General features: G+C 40.7%; 1 protein-coding gene across 1 annotated transcript in view; it reads left to right on the top strand.

The window, feature by feature from the left end:
- Window positions 1–11,093, top strand: part of SLC6A11 (solute carrier family 6 member 11) — a 96,203-nt gene extending 85,110 nt beyond the window's left edge. The window contains exons 14-15 of the mRNA XM_083429176.1: window positions 1,186–1,356; window positions 6,279–11,093. Of these exons, the coding sequence (XP_083285302.1) occupies window positions 1,186–1,356; window positions 6,279–6,431 (324 nt within the window). The 3' untranslated portion in view covers window positions 6,432–11,093. The remainder of the gene's footprint in view (window positions 1–1,185; window positions 1,357–6,278) is intronic.
- The last annotated feature ends 9,918 nt before the right edge of the window (window positions 11,094–21,011 follow it).

Raw genomic sequence — 21,011 nt, 5'->3', positions numbered from 1 at the left:
GCTATTGGGTTTAGACTTCAGTAGCCTCTACTTTTTCTATTCTTCCTCTTTCCCCACCCCCCTACAATATGATGAGGTATGACAAATTCTTTTTATGTGTTCACACATTTCTGTTCCTACACCATAGTGGTTTCATGTGCACTCAAGGTGTTTATTATAAATTATGTGTAGGTATTAATAGAGCAATTGTATGCTACTATGCTGTTACTTACCGTGAAATTGAACTGAACTGAACACAAATTAAGGGCTGGAATCCAAAGGCTTATGTGTAGTAGCCCTCACACACCCTGGGGCTTTTGTGGGGAGGGGGGTGGCGTTTTCCCGTTCATTTGAAAATGTACAGGGGGAGAAAAAGAGTTAATAAGTAGACCAATAGAAAAGCCAGAGGCGGAGCCTACCTGTTTATAAAAGGGCTTAGCCCGAGGGTTAGTTAGTTAGTTAGTTAGTTAGTTGGTTGGTTGGTTGGGAAAAGGCAGTTGGGAAAGCAGTTGGCAGACAGATGGAAACAGAGAGACAGTTAGTTCAGCTGGTTCTTGTGTGAGGGGAGGTGGAAGAGTTAGAGACAGAATAAAAGAAGACTAAGAGGGTAAAGGGTAACAGCGTTTCAAATGCACTTAAAGTTTATTTGTGCTTGCAATAAACTACAATCTTCCCTGTTAACTTAAGAACCAGACTGAGACTAAGTGATTTACCAGGGAGGACCTGGTTGGTGGCAGTGGATTAGTGAAGTACGGGTCAATAGTCCATGAGACGACCGGGGGCTCTGTAGAAACGCCACAGGGGGTTCCCATTCTTGGTGCAATTTTTCAGGGGTCTTCAAAAGTGATACACAATGTGATGCATTTGGGGGTGATACAGCTGGGGGGGCATGCGAGAATCGTGACCCCCTCTTGTGTGTTCAGAAGTGCTTTCAAGCCACAGAACAGATCCCCTCCCATGAGTTTCTTCAGCACAGCTGTAACTTGTTGTCAAATGGGGGGGGGGGCAATTTCTATGGTCCTTAAATGAAGACTGAGATTAAATGTGAAAGGAAGTTCCAGTGGAAGGAAGAAAGGAAGCCTGCCTGCCTGCTTGCTACCTGTCTTGAAAGCTGAATGTAGCAATTCAGTGAACTGGGGTGAATAAGTTTCCTAAATATCTATGCGTTGTTCCCAAAAATGGATAAAATGACCATCTCCATTTCAGGGAATCTTCATCTTTTTCCTGGTGAAATACAAGCCTTTGAAATACAACAACGTTTATATATACCCAGACTGGGGTTATGGCATTGGGTGGATGATGGCTCTCTCCTCCATGGTTTGCATTCCTTTGTGGATCTGTATTAAATTGTGGAAGACAGAAGGAACTATCGGAGAGGTAAGGAATGCTTTCAGACTATTGTTGCTTGATAGAGTAGGTGGGCATATTGAGCTGAATGCTGCACATTTTGCTTACCATCAGGTATTCAGAAGTTATGAAATCTAAGCTGGAGTCTATGCATCCAGACCAGTTTCTGTGATGTAGCTGTAGTCAACAATCCACGTATCCACTTTGGCTGTGATCCTGGGAAGTTTCATAGTAATAATTATGAAAAAGAAAACAACAATGGGTTGCATTGTCACAGATGTTCAGTGACTAAAACATTAGAAATAACAATGGTAGGTTCAACTCTGCCCTGGTTTGGATGAGCGTGTTTTGTCTTACTAACACAAGCTTCCCCACCCCCACCCCGCATGCAGGCGGAATTCCATCAGTTCTTGGAAGAAAAAGTCCTAGAATATCTTGGAGATAAACTTATTTTATTAGGTGACTTTAATGGAGTAGTGAACCCGGGCATAGACAGAACAGAAAAAACAACGGGACAAGACAAACTCCCAACCTCTTTTTTTCAGTTAATAGACCTCCTGAATCTGAATGATACCGGGAGGTTTAAACACCCAATAGATAAAGAATTTAAGCATTACTCGGATCCTCACAAGTCGGCTGGAAGAATGCATGCAATTTGGGCCTCAAAAGATATTAGGCAATATTAAGAAAGTTGAAATCCACCCAAGAACAATCTCAGACCATAACCCAGTATGGATTAAGTTTAAAGGAGGGGAAGAAAAAACTAAAAGATGGCAGCTCAACGAGAATATATTGAATTATGAAAAGACAGCACAGAAGGCCAATCAAATTTTAGAAGAATACTTTAAATTTAACTTAAATCAAGGGACAGATATAAAAATGGTCTGGGATGTGAGTAAAGCAGTTATAAGAGGCTTCTTCATCCAACAAAGTGCTTACCAAAGGAAAATAAAGGAGGAGAAAATGGAAATATGGGAGGAAATCAGAGATAATGAAAAGAAATTATTTCAAAAACCAGAGGACAAAATAATAAAGCAAAATATAAAAATCCTACATACACAATTTTTGATGATTATAAATGAAGAAATAGAATGGAAGATCAAATGGTTAAAACATAGAAGCTTTGAATCTGCGAACAAACCAGGGAACTGAAAAAGAAACAGGATGAAAGAATCATCAACAAAATTAAAATAGATGAGACCTGGATTCAAGACCCGAAAGAAATTAGTAAGAGATTCACTCATTTTTACAAAGAGTTATACAAAGAAGAACCAGAGAAAATAGAGAAAATAAATGAATACTTAAACAAAAGTAATCTGCCAATAATTCCCAAGGAGAAAATCGCCACATTGAATTCACCAGTAACCGCTATGGAGGTGCAACAAGCAATGCAAAGATCGAAAATCAGGAAAACACCGGGTCTGGACGGTATACCGGCTATTTATTATAAAAAAATAGAACAATCACTGTTTCTGTGGGAATGTTTAGGAATGCGGGGGAGGATATATTATCTAAGATATCCTGTTCCAACTTGTCTTCAAGTTCAACAAAATCAGCAGAGTTAACATTCCCCTTTTTTTCTTTTAAACACACGCACAACAGATAGCTTGCTTAGACTCGTTAGAGTCTCTGTAAATATTTCCTGGTATTTTCCCCATTTAATCCCTCCTAAAATAAGACGCTACACAGTCTTCTGTAAAGTATAAAATGTTTACTCACAAGTAATCATCTGTTCACACAAAGGTTCCCAGAGGGTAGACTTAAAAGGTTAGAACATAGTTTAAATGTGGTGACTGTCTCCTTATAGGAGAAAGCCCCCTTTTTCTTCTCTTGGCCTGGAGCCAAGGGTGCATCTTAATAGTGCTGTTGTTAAGATGGCATTGATAGAGACAAGAAGAGACAAGATGGCCGCCAGCCTGTGATTCTGGTTATTTCTACTTCAGGAGAGGCCACACCCATCTCAAGTTACACGTAGGAAGTTTCGTCTCAGTCCTGGAAAGCAGGAACTTCTGGCTGGAGTACTGAGACACAACCTTCATGTCTACTCTAGGAATGTTGTGTTTGACTGCACCTGATTCTTACATCCCACAGTTTCTACCTATGAAAGATACAATGAATGACATTCTACAAAATGGAATACTACCGAGCTCGTGGAAAGAAGTTTCATTACCCTTATTCATAAACAAGGATCTCACCCTTTAAGCATGACCTATTGCCCTGCTAAATAAGGACTACAAGATATTTGCAGACATTATTGAAAACAGTCTTAAAACAGTTATAAAAGAAATAATCCATAAAGATCAAACAGTTTTCCTCCCAGGGTACCATATTCAGACTAACCTCAGGTGTGTGATAAATGTCTTAGAATATCTCGATTATAAAATTGATAAACCAGCCGCTATTATGTTGGTGGATGCTGAAAAGGCATTTGACCAGGTTTCCTGGAAGTTTATGAAAAAACTAATTCAAGAAATCGGAATTGGTGAAAAACTCTGTAAAGGAATAAATGTCATCTATTCAGAACAATCAGCTAAATTAATCATCAACGGTAAAATCACAGATGAATGCAAAATAATTAAAGGGTCCCGGCAAGGCTGCCCATTATCTCCCTTAATATTTATTATGGTAATGGAGGTCGTAAATATCTGGATACGAGGAGACCAGCTGGTCAAAGGAATAACATTGGGAAATAAATCCTACAAACTCAAGGCCTTTGCTGATGACCTATTAATAATGACTGAAAACCCCAAAGAAAGTTTAATGAGCGTATTAGACTTGATTAAGAATTTTGGAGAAGTTGCTGGTTTTAAATTGAATACCACAAAAACAAAATTATTGGTCAAGAATACATCTTCACAGGAAAAAGAAGACCTAGAAAAAAATATCGGGCCTGTATTTAGGTATATCGTTTACCCCGAAAAACATAAATCTATTCCAGGACAATTATACAAAAGTATGGTCAGAGATAAAAAGAAACCTCGAGATTTGGAGCAAGCTGAAGTTTTTAGGGAGGATATCCATTATAAAGATGAACGTGCTCCCCAGGTTGATTGTTTTTGTTTCAAATGATTCCGATACTGGGTGGAGCAGGCTGGCTCAAGAATTGGCAAAAAGACATTTCTAAATTTGTTTGGCAGGGGAAGAGATCTAGAGCTAAACATCGGATTTTAATTGATATAAAAGACAGAGGAGGCTTCTCCCTGCCCGATCTGAAATTGTATTATGAAGCGGCCTGCTTCACCTGGTTGAAAGAATGGTGTACATTGCAGGATTCGGACCTATTGGATCTGGAGGGGGTTGGCATGCGTATTTGACTTACGGGAAAGCTAAAATCCATAGAGGCTTTACAAATCATATTATTAGGAAATCATTGTTGTGTGGGAGAAATATAAAAACTTGAACCCAAAATTTCCCAATGGAGGCCTGTGCAGTAAAGAGAAAAAATACCCAGGGCCATCATAAAAATTACTCCTAAAGGAAGAAGATAATAAATTTAAGTTAAAAAGCTTTGAGGAAATAAGGAGGTACATAACGGATTGGTTTCAATACCATCCATTATATGAGACATTCAAATTAGATAAACAAAAAGGTTTTGCCACAGATATTTCTAGAGTTGAATACGATCTAGTGAATTCCAACTCTAAAACACTCTCCAAAGCATACCAACTCCTCCTTGACTGAGAAGTTGAGGAGGAGGTCACTGCAGCTATGGTTAAATGGTTGCAAGACTCTGGGCATACAATAACGATGAAACAGTGGGAAAATCTGCGGAAAACAAGTTGGAAATTTACAGCTTGTTATTCTTTAAGAGAGAACTTTCTTAAAATGCAACATTGACGGTATATAACTCCTTGGACGCTCTCAGAGATGTATGAAAGTGTACCAAGTAATTGTTGGAGATGTAAAGAAAAGCCAGGTAATCTGTATCATATGTGGTGGCAATGTAAAGAAATTAGGATGTTCTGGGAGGATATTCATTCTGAATTGGAAAAAATGTTAAAAATATATTTCAACAAAAAACCAGAAGCCTACCTATTGGGAATCACAGATTCAGATATCCCTAAAAAGGCAAAGGAATTTTTTCTATATGCCACAGTCGCAGCAAGAGTGCTCATTGCGACAAATTGGAAAAGTGATAAAGTCCCTTCTAGAGTGGACTCAAAAAATGCTTGAATATGCGGAATTAGACAATCTATCAATAAAAAAAAAAAATAAAAGGAAGTATTTATTTAAAAATGGGAAGTCTTTAAAATTTATTTGAAAAATAGTAATGGCAGTTTAAACTCTGTAGCAGCATTTGAATAACTTCGGTAGGAGTTTCAAGTTTGATGGAAAACCCATGATAAAATAAATAATATTAAAACCAAAATATCTTATGATATGGCGGTGAACAACTGATGAGAAATAGAAGGAGTAGACGAGAAGTCAGGTCTACAGAAAAAGACCATTTTAATGCCAAAATATCATGAATACTATTCAATGTATTGTTGGTTTTTTGTATTTCTTTGTCGTTGTTATTTTTAGTTGCCAAGTGGTGATGGATATTTGTTTATTTTCGCATTTCTCTTTTTTGTGATGTATTAAAGTGAAATAAAAACTTTTTTTTAAAAAGGAAGCGGTGGTGGAGAGCAGGCGGGGCTGGCGCATGTCCCGGGGGCATGGCACGCCACCCGTAGGGGTGTGGATCGCGTCCTGGGGGCCTGATGTGCCGCCTGTAGGGGCGTGGCACCCAGCGCGGGGGGGGGGAGCTGCAATGGCACCCTGCTGGGATTGCACTGCCAGCGGCAGCACGCTCCCCCCGCACGCCTCTTCCTCCGCCAGTGCTAGGAAGAGTCCTTAGAGCCAGATAGAGAGGACTGGAGCTTCCAAGCCCCTGATCTGGATGGTGTGTGCTTGTGACCAGGTCACAGAAATGGCTAATGCCTTCCATTTTCTTCATTCCCTGCCCCCAGAGATTTAGAAAGTTGATTGTGGCCAGCCCAGACCTGAAGATGAGAGGAAAATGTGGGGGAGGTGCATATGCTGCTACAGTAAATGACTGCGATGCCAAACTGAAAGGTGATGGCAACATTTCAGCCATCACAGAAAAAGAGACGCACTTCTGAAAGAACTTTCTTCTTCTTCTTCTGTTGTTGTTGGTTTTTTGTATAAATAAATAAATAAATAAATTAAATACTTCACTTAATTATAGAGGCCAGCTTGTTTTGCACAACTTTATTAACAAGTTAATTTTAAAGTGAACTTGTATACTTGTTTAAAAGTGATTTTTTTAATTATTATATAAGTAACGATTATATATAAATATAAATATATATATATATAAAATGAAATAGAATTGTTAGTGATGCCTTGTAATATGGTGATTTCAGTAAGTGTTTTATAGATCCTAGAAGGACCTGTATAATGTGTTGTAAAACTTTTATACTTTTGGTTTTTTTTAAAAAAAGAAAAAAGGTATGGTGTTGTATAGCTATACACATTCTAATTTGTGAGCATCTCAGACCATTTCAGCTTCTACTGTATGTATATAAAGGGGATTACAATGTCCTCCTATTAATATCTAAGGGAATTGTCTTTGGATGTGTAGCTCTGTTTCTGAATTTGGGCCCAGTCCAGTGAATGAGTTTGCCAAATGTCACTAGACTCAAACCCTGGCGGTCCGTCCATCAGGGTGGGCAACCTTTTTAAAGTTCAGGCCCGTATTTCCTTGGAAGAAGGTGAATGGGAACTGCATACTGGCAATGGGCAAAGCCAACATCAAAAGTGGGCAGGTAGACCCTTTTTCTTTCATTCACACAGATATGCAAGCATGTCCCTGACTCATCCTCAATTCATTCTCATTCTCTGTTTTTCACCCACCCACCCCACTGGCTCAGTTCCCAGCACTTACCTTCATCTGCCAGTGTACCCCACTCCTCCACCACTGCCCCCAATATCTTCATGTTCTCTATGCCTTGTGATTTCCCCAGTTCTGTTGTGCCACAAGTTGCCACTGCAACTGTCAGCTGTCAGAAACATGCATGAACCAGCAAGTTTGTGGTGACCAGTGTGGTTCTGAAAGGCACTCGGTTGCATGTGGATATGTGGGTGTTATTCTGAAGTGTGCGCTACCCATTGAATTATGTGGTTGGGTCACATACCTGCCTGCTGCCTCTCTCTCCCATCAACTCTTCTGTTTCTCTTCATTATGGGGGTATAAAACGGTAAAAACACAGTGGGGACATCAGTGTCCAAACAGAGGGAGGCCAATGCTGCCCACCAGCCACCCTCCTCTACCTTTTGCTTTTCTACTGAATGAAGTGACAAAAAAACAACAACCTGAATTGCCCATGTTTAACTCGGGCATTTTGCAAACATGCTGTCACAGGTTTGAAGGCAAAGGGTTGTATTCTAAGTAGTGCTGAGCAGTGCTTTGTGCAAGCAGAATGACTTCCGCTTATGAAACAGGACTTTTCATTTTTTTGCACTCTCCTCCTGCTGTGCCCACTCCAAAATCTGTTTGGGTGATTCTCTCAATCATCCAGAGCAAATTTGGGGATGCTGTAGACCACACAATGGAAGAAGAGAGTAGGAAGATGTCCTGATGCACAAGTAGAAGCCATTCCACTTGCACATTTATTTAGTTGAATACCACCCAATGCCTTTGTGAACAATTCTCTGGATCTGATTCCTACCTTGCCCATTGGACGCAGCCCAAATAACTGACTAGCTGGATGACAAAGCTAGACTTTGGACCTGCATGTCTTGAACAGCAGCTCCCACACCTCATGGAAGTCATCTTTGAAGCTTGCAGGGGTTTCAAAAGCAGCTTCTAATATATCATGGGGTCTTCTGTTCCAAGAAAAGAAGTTAATTTATTTCTAAACATGAGACAGCTCTTGGCCACTCTTGTAGATGTTCTGTGGATGTCCAGACTTAGTGGATCATGTCTTAGACTTGTAAAGCAGGGAAGGCAACACCTCCTCATTTTGGAGCAAAATGGGAAAACTCCATCTCAATATCCTGCTTCCCCTGACCTGCTAACGACATTTGTAGAAGTTATTTTTTACTGAACTCACTTTAAAAATTATTTTTATATATAAAAGAGCTATTAATATAGCTGTGACCTTAATAGAGTTTGAATTCACAGGTGCTGTATCACAAGATTTAAAAAAAACTTCCACATTTTATCTCTCTTTGCTTGACCCCAGTGACTGCATAAAATGTCTCACCATTTGGATATTTACATGTCTTCACAGCGAAATGTGTATGAATTTGTGCATGATATTCTGCATGTGACATTGAAAGTGAGGTAATTGGACAGCAGGAGATGATGGAGTCAGGCTTTGGTATCCATAAGGACTTTTTAAAAGCTACTGAAAGTAAGCAGATGTTCTTAAAAACATTGATGAATGTGATAGGGACAATACAAAACATTTATATGACATTTTAATATATCACTGTACTCCTTGTTGTTATATCTATAATAGCTGCCACCCAGGCCCACTATTCATAATTACTAAAAAATAGATTAGAATCTCAAATCCATCCATTAGCATGCATGCCTTAAATGCTTTATGGAAAAATGCACCCAGCTACCAGTCAATCAGCATGATTGTGGGTCTAACAGGGCAAGTAGATTAAAACCATTTTTATGATAAGTAAGCTATACTGACACATTCCAAGTACGCCTGGACATTTATCCATGGTAACATAAATCTTCCACCACAGGCAGAATGCCTTTGTCTTAAGTATTTCTGAAACTGATACACATTTCAGCATAGAATACGTATGTAGCCTGTTTTCCAAATGGGAAATATAGGTAATGTGATTTTAACTTGCACCTGAATACAAATAAAATGGACTTAGAATTCAGGAGTGAATGTTGTACAAAGTTGAGAGTCATCAATTATGTTGTTTAATGGACTGGCCAACCCATAGGATCTCTCAGCTAGGCTACTAGACTCAAAGTAGTGTTTTGCAGTGAATTTACTTCAATATTTATGGCACATTCCACCATGCATATCTGTAGACTGTATAGCTAAAGCACCAGTTTTCATACTATTTCTGGTAACAACCTTAAAATAGCATGCCACTATAAAGAACAACCATAATGTGTATTACTTTACGAGGAACAAGTTCTTCAGAAGTGCATAATGGGGAGCAACACAGAGACCAAAATCCATCTACTTTTAGGCTATAATCCTATATATATTTTCCTGAACTCAGTGGTCCATATTCAAAGATGCTATATGTCATCCATCTCACCGGTCAACCTTATTGAACTAATTATAACTAGTGGTTCAAATAACCCCTTAACTGCACCTATGCAGTTTCATTTCTTCCTTCCATAGGTGTTATAGGTTCAGAAAAAAATGAGAAGGAAAACCATATACTTTATTTGCTCTTCTTGAATCTCCTGACCATAATAACTAGTAACAAATCATCATTATTGGTATTTTTTATTATTTACACATTTTGGTTGGACAACTATCCACTGCTTAAATCAATGCACTGACCTTTTCAAGTTCTAGAATTAATGAGTCAAAAGAAAATCAAGCTGTTAATTTGGAAGGTGACTATTCTGCATTTCTGAACTTATTTTATTCACTGCCTTAGTTTGCATGTAACACTCAGTCAAATCATGGCTTAGTGTGGATAAGCAAGTGTATGGCTTTTCGGAGGAGATCGTGGCTATTTTGGTCCTCCCAAATCGTTTTGCTGCTGCACTGCAACCTGACCTGGTCTCGTGGTTTAGCTCTCTCCAGACAAACCATGAGATGTAACCAATGTTTGACCTATTGTTTGCAGCGTGTGGTTTGTCTGGAAGTGGTAAAACATGAACCTGGATTTAACATGCTAAACCAAACCACGGCTTAGTTCAGTGCAGCAGCAAAACAACCAAAGAGGAGCAAAGTGATTGTGGTCTCTTCTCTGGGAGTCCATACATTTGCTCAAATGCCCTGCAAACACAGGGATGGTCTTCAAGTGAATCTCTGAGAAATATATCTCTGTGATTTGCAAGTATTGGATGCCTACAATAAATAGTTTTGAGTGATCATCTTCACCGGAACTGTTCACATATAAGAATTTCCCAAAGTTTGCAATGATATGTTTCAATGCATGTGCTTATTACTGCCACATCAGCCAGCCATAGTCCAAATAATTTGAGGTAGTCCCAACACTCATTTAAATTAAAGCATCTTTCGGCCAAAACCCTATATAGAGGTAACTCCCACTTCCAAATAGGTGTGGATGGGAGAAGATGGTTCATGGATATGGAATGTTACATGTGGAATGTTTTCATCCAACCATCCCAACAGGTACGATTTATGGAATATGATTCCTACTCTGCTGCTATGAACTACTTCACTAATAGCTTTATACACATACATGTGGTTTGGCATGGTCTAAAGCAGTGTTTCTAATTTGCTGTGCTTGTAAATGTGCACATTTAATACTTGACCCATTTAACACTTGTGCTTTTATTTTTTATTTTAAAGTGTTGGGGAAGGGTTGAAATTTCTGACTAGTTCTGTTGTTATTTTTTCCCCTGGAAAAGAATATGAAGATAAACAACAATGATATTGTGATTATTTCTTTTGATATGCAGCAGTCAACAATAATGCCCTTTTCTGAAGTATATATGCAGTATTATTCATAAGTAAAGAAGAGCCCAGATTTATGTACTGTTTTACACAAAGAATGTTTTTATTTGGTATTCAAGGAAGCACAACATTTTGTCTGCTTACTCCTTTTTAAAAAATTAAAGAAAATGGGTAAACATAGTGTGCTTGGCGCATTGTACTTTGTTTATGTTACTATACCTATATAACACGAGTGGGGAGCCTTTGGGGGCTAGAGGGCCACCCACCTGTCAATCATTTGATGTCATGATGGTGTCAGGTGACTGATAGATGATTGGATCTGCCCTCCTGTCAAAGTTGACCCATGTGTGTAGGGGGGACACTCTGTTATGCAGCAACCAGAAGGACTGAAATTTCCATGCACAAGCTGATGGGTATATTAGCACAGCCTTTACAATTATAATTGAACAAATTTTCAAACGGAGGAGTCCCATATTACAGACAAGTATGCAAGCATTCACTACCATAGCATATAAAGCAATGACATACCAAGGCCAACTATTATTGGCACAAATGTGCCGTTGCTGTTCCAGAATCTGGTTCTGACAGAGATGGTTTAGACGTCTATTCTATCAGCACCAACTGGTTTCTTACACTGGCACCAATGAGAACTTCTATTGAAATGCAAATAGCAGCTGCTAAGGGGGGATATTTTGGCACAGAAAGAGCTGCCCCTGCCTGCCCTTATGGTTCTGAACTTGTTCAAGCTTCCATGCAGCCGCTATTTACATAACAAAAAATGTGTACTTATAGAATCCATTTTGGGGCAGGCATTGGCCACAGTACTTGGGTGTAATTGCTCAGGGCAGCTTAACATGATCAACTTCTTCCTCAAGAGGTGTCGACAGCAAATGACTCATGAGCTTGTATTGTTCTGCGTCCGTGGCAGTTCCCCCCCTAAACATTAATCTAAGTAACACACGGCTTCATAATGAGGAGCGAATGTTCTTGTTAATCCATCTTTTATTTTAATAATAAAAGAAAGCTCCACTGTTCTCTTATGATGCTCATAGATGAATCACTTTTTACTGTGTTCCGCCAGCGGGTGAGTAGCATGCAAGGAAGGCAGAGTTAGAGGCAAGCCATGCTCAAAAGAGCAGGCTACAAATATTCACACAGACACCCCCAAGGGGCAGCTCTAACTTGGGCTCTCGCTGGTGATGTGGGCTTTAGTTCTGCTCTCTAGTCACTCACTCACCACCATCATGAATCCTGGCACTTCACTGAGTCATAAAAAAGGCACGCATAGGCAGAAGGAAGAATATGAAAGATCGTGGGATGGCAGCCAAATCAATGGGTATGCATACTATGGAATAACCTGGCTGTGATGCCAGCTAGAATACACAAAGTTTAGTGGAAGTTACTTCTGAGTAAATCGATATAGGATTTGGGCTGAAAGATGCTTTCATTTAAACAAGTGTGGGGACAAAAACACCAAGTGTAGATGGCACATCCAGTGAGGTTTAGCATACAGTTTTGGTTGCCTCACCTAAAACGGGATGTTTTTGAGCTGGAAAAGGTTTAGAAAAGGACAGCCAGGATGAGCCAAGGGATGCAGCAACTCCCCAATAAGGAAAGTTTACAACATTTGGAGTTTTTCAGATTAGAGAATAGGTGAGTAGGAGGTACAAGTAGAAGGGGACGACAGAGGATGAGATGGTTAGACAGTGTTCTCGAAGCTACAAACATGAATCTGACCAAACTGCGGGTGGCAGTGGAAGACAGGAGTGCCTGGCGTGCTCTGGTCCATGGGGTCACGAAGAGTCGGACACGACTGAACGACTAAACAACAACAACAACGAGTAGGAGGTGGCATGAGAGAAGTGTATAAAATTATACACGACTTGAAGAAAGTGGTTTGAGAAAAGTGTTTCCCTCTATATCATCACAGTAGGACATCCAACGCTGAAAGATTCAGGACAGATGAAGAAGGTACTAAAGCTAAACTATGGATTTGCTCCTCCAGGAGGCAGTATTGACCACCAACTTTTAAAGCGGATTAGACAATTTCATGGATCTATGATCAATCAAATCAAATGTCGGCAACACAAAAATGTACCTGTATCTACTGCCACCCCTGAGCACATGCGCTCTGATAACTGAGCACCCCTTTTCGCTAGATACACTCGTTTTAATACAGGCCTTGATTAACCACTCTGGCTCCCTGTCCACTAGTTGAAGAATAGATGCTATGAATAAAGAAGTTGGTGACCTTGCCATAAACCTCCCTCTTCGCATTGTACTGATAATTCAAAAGGTAACCAATATCAAGCTCATGTATTGATAATAATATATCAACAGGTATATAGTATAGTATAGTATAGTATAGTATAGTATAGTATAGTATAGTATAGTGGAGTCCTGCCCTTCTAAAGGAACTATGGGCAGTAAAAAGTCCCTTGCATTATCCTGCTTTTTCAGATTACAGTGCTACCTCAGGTTAAGTACGTACTTTGTTCCGGAGGTCCGTTCTTAACCTGAAATTGTTCTCAACCTGAAGCACCACTTTAGCTAATGGGGCCTCCTGCTGCTGCCACGCTGCCGGAGCACGATTTCTGTTCTCATCCTGAAGCAAAGTTCTTAACCTGAAGCACTATTTCTGGGTTAGCGGAGTCTGTAACCTTGAAGTGTATATAACCTGAAGTGTATGTAACCCGAGGTACCACTGTACTGCACCGGTCTGTATCCTCTTCTCTTTCATATGGACATCCAAACAGCTACCCTTGCTCTAGGCTGCTCAGTATTTATCACTATAAAAACTGGTAATATACTAATTTTGTACCATCTGGTTAGCTCTGGGAAATACTGTGATGGAGAAAGAGCAATAACTAACTACTGGCCATATTCTGTTCAAGTGAAATGTCTTTGTGCCATCATAGCTATTTTCCACAGCTGTTTTTCTCAGGGTCAGTCAGAAGTCAAGTCCATAACCATGACTTGCCATGTGGTGTATTATCCCAGAGCAAAACACAGCAGTTCAGCTAATTGGGTTTCAAGCCCTCCCCCTTCACTTTGGCTTTGATTTGAGATAGACTCTGCACCCTGCCGTTGAAAGGCGTGCTTTCTGTATCATTAGGTGGCAGCAAATGCCAGCAGAAAATAATTTGTTCCACCCTGGAGCAAATGAGTAGGGCCGCTGGGAGAAGGAGCTTTCATTTAGTTCAGGCTCTAACACACGGACCTGCAATTCACTTTCCCCTCAAAACAGAAAGTGGTGAAAAGGAGTCGGTGTCAGCATTTGCAAGGAAGTAATGTAGACATCAGAATGAATCTTGCTACCTCGTTGACAAACATTTTCAGAGCTGCAGCTGTAGTGGCATACAAATTCATTCTTACAAGTGTAAGGGGAGCACTCGACACACTTCTGAAAGGGGAAAGTGGGAAACAGGGTAGAAGGGATCTCCGAGTCCCAGGGTGGGAGGCTAGGGGAAGAAATAGAAGTTCCCAGGTGAGAACTGGGATGGTCTACTTTTCTGTATATGGATGAAGGATATGAAACAATTGTGATAGAGGGTTTTTATATCTATTTCTTGTTCTTATTTTTGCTCCTCTTTCTCTTTTTAGATTAGTTTGGTTTTTCTTTGTATCTTACGTTGAAAACATTCAATAAATTTTTTTTAAAATGAAAGGGGAAAGATAAACATATCTACACTCCTGTTTGTCTTGGTAAAATGGTGAGCTATTTGAATACCTTGCAGTTTGCTTCTTTAACAGCACAACAGCACAGAAATAAGAACCACTGAGTATAGGATTGCAGCCGCACTGTTTAAGAACTACCAAAGGACATCACTAGTTGAAGCTGCATATAGATAGCAATGGCACCTGTGTGGTCATGATACCATGATGTGGAGTTGCCTTCTATTATTTGTATTACGGGTTGTGTTTTTGTTCATTTGTTTGGGTTACATCCCCTCCAACTTTTCTCCGATGAAAAGAGGGATGCCCAAAGGGAAAGCAGAACAGTCTGGGATCAAATCAGAAACCTAACTCTGGGAAAATCAGAACACTTGGAGAGCCTGCATGCTGGAAAAGCTTGTCACTCTGAAATGGGTAGTGGATTGTTCTCATTTCTAAGATAAAGCGATGGTAATAAAGAATCTTGGTTCCTTTGTCCTTGGGTCCTGGGCTTAGGTAGGTCAGGCAACTGATCAATCAATCAATCCAAGGCAACAAACATGGAATACTCACATAGTTTTGTTTTGGTCATGACAAATTCCAGGTTTCCAAAAATAAATTCACCATTTGGAGTAGCCAGAACAGGCCCTTTAAACAATCAGCTTAAGTGGTTATAATGCCATCACCAATTCAATTGCATTCATGACTTCTTTGCAATCAGCTGCTGTGTTATTAATACTGCATAAGCAATTTACCACTCTAGCATCTTTATCTATGTTTTAATATTTTCAGGTACAGATTCCAATCTTTTAGCTATCACCACATAAGTAACATTCTGCTTACTGCAAAAATATTTATCACCCTATATATGTTCAAATGTAACATCTCTGAGTTGGAAAAAAAATAAAATTATTATAGCAACATAGAAATAACTGACCTAGGCCAAATCACAGAAACTAACAAAGCAGCCAATCCATTCTAATGTGCTTGTGGAAGGGGATCCCACAAAGGAATGGAAACTCTCTCCTTCTCTGTCAAAGGCCCTCCATTGGACCAACAACGTATTATTGACCATTACCTGCTATGGAAAGAGGTCCTCATGTACAATCATCAGTTCTGTTCCTCTCCAAGGCTATGATCACAGGCAACCTGCACTGGGAGTAAAGAGGTGAGGGAAGGAGGCAGAAATCCTAGTGGATTTTCATCCATTGTGGACTACAGTCATACAAACCTATGCACTTAATCCTCGACAATACAGAGTTGACAAAGGGCACAACTAAAGTGCAGCACCTCAGGGTGAATGTAGTCCACTTGCCTCATCCCGATTGCTGCTGTAATCACATCAGCCAGGCTACTTGATGTGTTTTTGCAGCCGTGCAGGTCTTGGGAAATCAGGTTGTCTACTCTCATTAAGGTCCTTGGCTTTAACTCTCCATTTGACAAAATTCTGCAGGTGGGGCAGGGAGGTTAAAAATGCATGAATTTTGCTTGTGATTATATTCACCACATGTCCAGAAACAAGTGGTACTTTACACAATCTAAATGAAAAATGTTTTCCTGAGATTAAAAAATAAAATCCAAAGACCAAGTCAACAAAAGACTTTGTGCTGGGATCAATTTTTGTTTGGGAGGGGGGAACCCTATCTATTGCTTTGTTATTCCTCACGGGGATGTTTTCTCCTAGAGACACAAATAAATCTGAATTCTTTACACATTTCACATGAAAAGGCAATTACGGTGCAGTTTTTGAATAAAGAGCTTGATTTGCAATCATAAAGAGGCCCTCCTATCATTACTTCCCATAAACAACAGCATGAGAAGAGAGCTATTTAAAGTTCCACATCAACTTTGCATTTTCCTTGACGAGGCCGTACATCGATTCTGACATGCAGAGTGACAGTGTTATGGCATTTGGTTGTTCTAACTGCATTAACGATGTGGTCCTATTTACAAACGCCATTCTTACAGCAGCAGACACTGAGTCACACACAAAGAGCTGAGAGCAAGACTTGGTATTTGTGGCCCATGTGCTGCAACTTGACTGGTTCATTAGCCTTTCTTTATGTGGACATACATTTTGAGTCTGACATGAGTTATTTTGGGCAATGCATCAAAACTGTATTTCAAGAAGAGTTTGGTTTTTTGGGGGTGGGGAGGAACATGCCACATACAACATTATAAGTAGATAAGATGGCTAAGCTCCCGCATTTATTTATCTGAAACATTTCTTAACCACCCTTCATGAGAGGATTCCAGCATGATCTACAAAAGTATGAATAAAACTGTCCTCACATACCTGAAGGAGAATCTCCACCCCCATTGCTTAGCCCAGACACTGAGGTTTTCCTCCGAGGGTCTTCTGCTGGTTCCCTTACTGCGAGAAGTAAAGTTACAGGGAAGCAGGCAGAGGGTCTTCTCGGTTGTGGCGGCCGCCCTGTGGAACACACTCCCTGCAGATGTCAAGGAGACTTTTAGAAGATATCTGAAGGCAGCCCTGTGTCAGGAAGTTTTAAATGTTTGATGCTGTATTGTGTTTTATATTGCGTATTGTGTTTTATTGTGTTTTCTGTAAGCCGCCCAGAGTGGCTGATGGGTGGGTAATAATAATAATAATAATAATAATAATAATAATAATAATAATACGATATTCAAGTGGGAGGTGGAATTTCAAAAACAAAAAAGCAAGTTAAAGGCCCCCTCCAGACTGGTGGGGCTTTTTTGGGGGGTTATGGACACAATAATGGTACACCAGTGTTCGATTATCTGGCATTCACATATCATTCACTTTATTAGTTGTTGTGTGATACTTTCCCAATGTTACAGCAGTTCTGTGCTATAGCGCAAAAAGTGGGAGGGACAACTCTCACGCACCTCCAAACATATGCTGCATGAAAAGTTGCAGGATTTCAGCAGGAAGCTACAGGACATGCACCAGCTGAGCATGAAGCAGTATGTTGGCCCCCAAAACTGTTACAGGAACAGAAAGTAGTGAAAGCAAAATTGTGTATAACTGCCCCAGTATCATCATGAGCACAAATCATTGTGAATGAATAATAAAAAGGTTGTCAGAAGAGGGAAGGACTAAGCTACAAATGCATCAGTTCCATCTAAAATATCATCTAAAATACCCAAGAGAATAGGAAAGAATTAACTTGTGGTAAAAAGATTGTAATGTAGGCACCACATATGCCTCCTTGGGTAGGGCATTCCAGGGTCAGGGAGCCACCACAGAAGAGGCCCTCTCCTTTGTGAATTTATAATGTAATTCAATTGCAAAGAATATTTAGAAAAAGACAAGCTTCTTCTAGCAGTGAGATCTTCCAGGAGCACCAAGACCTAGGTTTGACTTTCTTTTGGATAAATTATCACCAAAGACTGCTGCTGTGTCTTTCTGGTCACATTTTATTTGTTTACAAGATGGAGAGGAAACCTCCTTCCCACTCGTCACATGTTGCAGATCCACTGTGCCACACCAGATTCCAAGAAAAAGAAACCAGCATCCCAAGACACTTTCAGCCTTCAGCTAACTCTCTGCCTCTCTCTGTTTCTTCCCACAGACAACGGCCTTGTATCACCTCCTTAGTTTGAGCAGGGAAAGGTGTGTCACTTTCTCACAACTTCTCACAATGAGAAATTATAAATGACACATCCTGGCCAAACAATCTCCTTAAGGAGAGGAAGATTTGTCCTGGAATAGCTTAGCGTAACACCATAATAAGTTAGCCGTAATAGTCCTGTCAACAAAGCAGCCCCTTGTGGAGGAAGCAAGGGTGCCAACTTGATCAAAATATTGTGGGTGCGGTGGGCAGGTATGTCCTGCCCTGCATAACTGATCACAAAGGGCAGCACATGCACACCATCTGAATGGCAATGTTCACCAACTTTGGGGGTGGCCAGCCCCCTCAAATGTTTTATTGGGAGGGCCAATGGGACCTCGACCCCTAGGAGTTGGCTCCTATGGGGGGAAAGAACCTATCAGCTAGGGTACCACACTGGCACCAAATCAACAGGACACCTCACTAATGGAGTTTTTCTCGCCCTATAAAGTCCTCATTAAGAACTTAGAGAACCAAGAGATGCCAGCTCTCTCACACAGCTCATACACACAAATACAAAGACTACACAGACATACCTCCCCCCTCTATTATACACACATACATTTCTTTCTCTCACAGATCACACATACATGCACACCTCCCCTCCCTCACCCCCCTCTCTCTCACAGAAACCATACATCCCTCGTCACCACAAAGACCTCTCTCTCAGTCCCCCACAAACAGAGTCCCTTTATGAGGTGAAGCAAGTGCCCACTGCCAGCTCCACATGGTTGGCAAGCAATAAGCAAGCAAACATGAAGGGCCACTTCCCCCCTCTCCCCAAATATCATTTAAAACTGACCAGAAGGCAAGGGGGCAGGCCCTTCCAGCTCTAGAAACTGCTCTGCCCTTAAAATAATAATAATAAAAAAAACCAACAGCATATTGAGGGTGACCCACTCAGGACATCCACAATCACCGGTTTGGCAATTCCCACCAGTGAGGTGAGGTACCCTGGTAAATCAATCCAATTAAAACAAGGTCCAAACATCCGAAATGGTGAAACAGGTATCTTGCATTGTGAAACAATTATCATGAACTACACCAATATGTTTTCCTTAAATTAATCGAATTTTGCCAATGATTTTGATGAGAACAAAATTAGATCTTGGGTTTTCATCCTTATCCACATTATGCTTTTGATGGATGAACGCTGCAAATGTCCAGGAATGAGGAGAAGTCATCAACAGCTCCAGGACAAATGCAGAAGCCAGACGCAAATGAGCGGTTATGAGTCTGAATAAAGGAACAAATGAGGACACCAGCAAATAAAAGACACAAGTGTAGATAACTAACTGACAAGGCTATCACTTCATGTTCTCTTGTATAGAATCTATGGTGTTTTATCAAACCAAAGCTAGTACTAATAACACATTGGTGTGGGGAAAATTGTTTCCTCATATAAATTAAAGCCAATAGTAATTGTGAAATCTTTTGCTTCGATTGCAAGATAGGTGAAAAGAAGGAATTTCACATAAAGAAAGTTACAAAAAAAAATGTTCTCCTAATCCTCCCTTTTGACATTTCTGTCCAACCATGATTCCCCCTTACCCGCCCCCCCCCCCACATCGCTGCATGCCCCGTCCTACTTTGTTCAAATGAGTCCCCTTATACTACAGAAAGCAATGCAGGGAGGAGGAATGGTCAGAAAATTTTCCTTCCACAAACTACTTTACAATCCACCTATCCACTTTACTCTTCATATTTCAGATCTGCACACATGCGCAGCAGCAGTAAAGTTGCTAACACAAGACAGTGCTTACATATTGATAGCATTGCCCCTTTACCACATTTCTTATTCCTTTATCATATTTGTCAGCAAAATTAATGACATCATTGGCTAAGGAGAATTACAGACCTGCCTCTGTTCAGAAAGCCCACTTGCAAGGCTGGCAGCTGCAGCAGTGTCACCAGTGATGCCCAAGGGGTGTGTCAGGAGCCCAGGCTGCTGTCTAGATAACACAGCACACAAGTCGTAATTAGCTTGAAGATTTATTGCAAAACAAACAATCAGTCTTGGGCGCTCTATCGGAGCGTCTGTACCTTATGATTCAGTTGACCCTTCTGAGGAGTGCTTCCTGGTTCTGTAGAATATCCTGAACCAATGGCCCTTACGTGTCTGGGTTTGTTTCCTGTCTAATACCTTTCCCATATGTCTGCTCCTTGGGCTCAGGGGCTTAATTGCCTCCTCTTCCAGTGAGGAAATGCTACCCCTCCTGCTTTCCGAGCCTGCCTGTGCTTCTTGAGTGAGTTGGCGTCTCTCCATCCCGCTCTCTGCTAACTCCTTATCAACATTCCATTCTGTGTCAGAGAGGGGAGGAGGAGGACTGTTTCCAGCTGTCTGCTTCCCAACTCACGCTGTGCTTCTCTGTTTGGGGCAGATGTGTTCATGACAGGGTGCTAGGTGCTGGGGGTGGGCAGGCCAGGCATCTGCCTTAGTGAGTCCTGCAAGGAAACATCCTCTCCAGAGATTGCCCCTGTAAACTAAATGCTGATGTCAGGCCTTTGGAGGATCGCACATTTACCATAGATGCCAACCATGGCTACTTTCTTAATTTCTTTTTTCAAGACTCATCTCTTCACCCACTTGATTCGTCATCTTTAGCAATGTCCATGTTCCATGGAATGAAGACAGAAGATGGAGAGAAACTGAGCCAGCTGGTGACCACTGGTCATGCTCCTACGTTTTGGTCATAACCCTACACATGTACAAAATATAAACATGCAGACTGTGCATGCTTGGGCAGAAACCCAGCCTTTTTAGGGACCCCTGGTTTTCCAGAGAGCCTGCACACAAAAACTTTGCACCCACCAACTCTTTTTCACAGTTTATGAAGCTGACTGTAAG

The sequence above is a fragment of the Podarcis tiliguerta genome (genome assembly GCF_965153285.1).
Source record: "Podarcis tiliguerta genome assembly, chromosome: 2".
Lineage (NCBI taxonomy): Eukaryota > Metazoa > Chordata > Lepidosauria > Squamata > Lacertidae > Podarcis > Podarcis tiliguerta.
The sequence above is the reverse complement of the archived record's forward strand: the minus strand, read 5'-3'. Positions and strand labels throughout refer to the sequence as shown.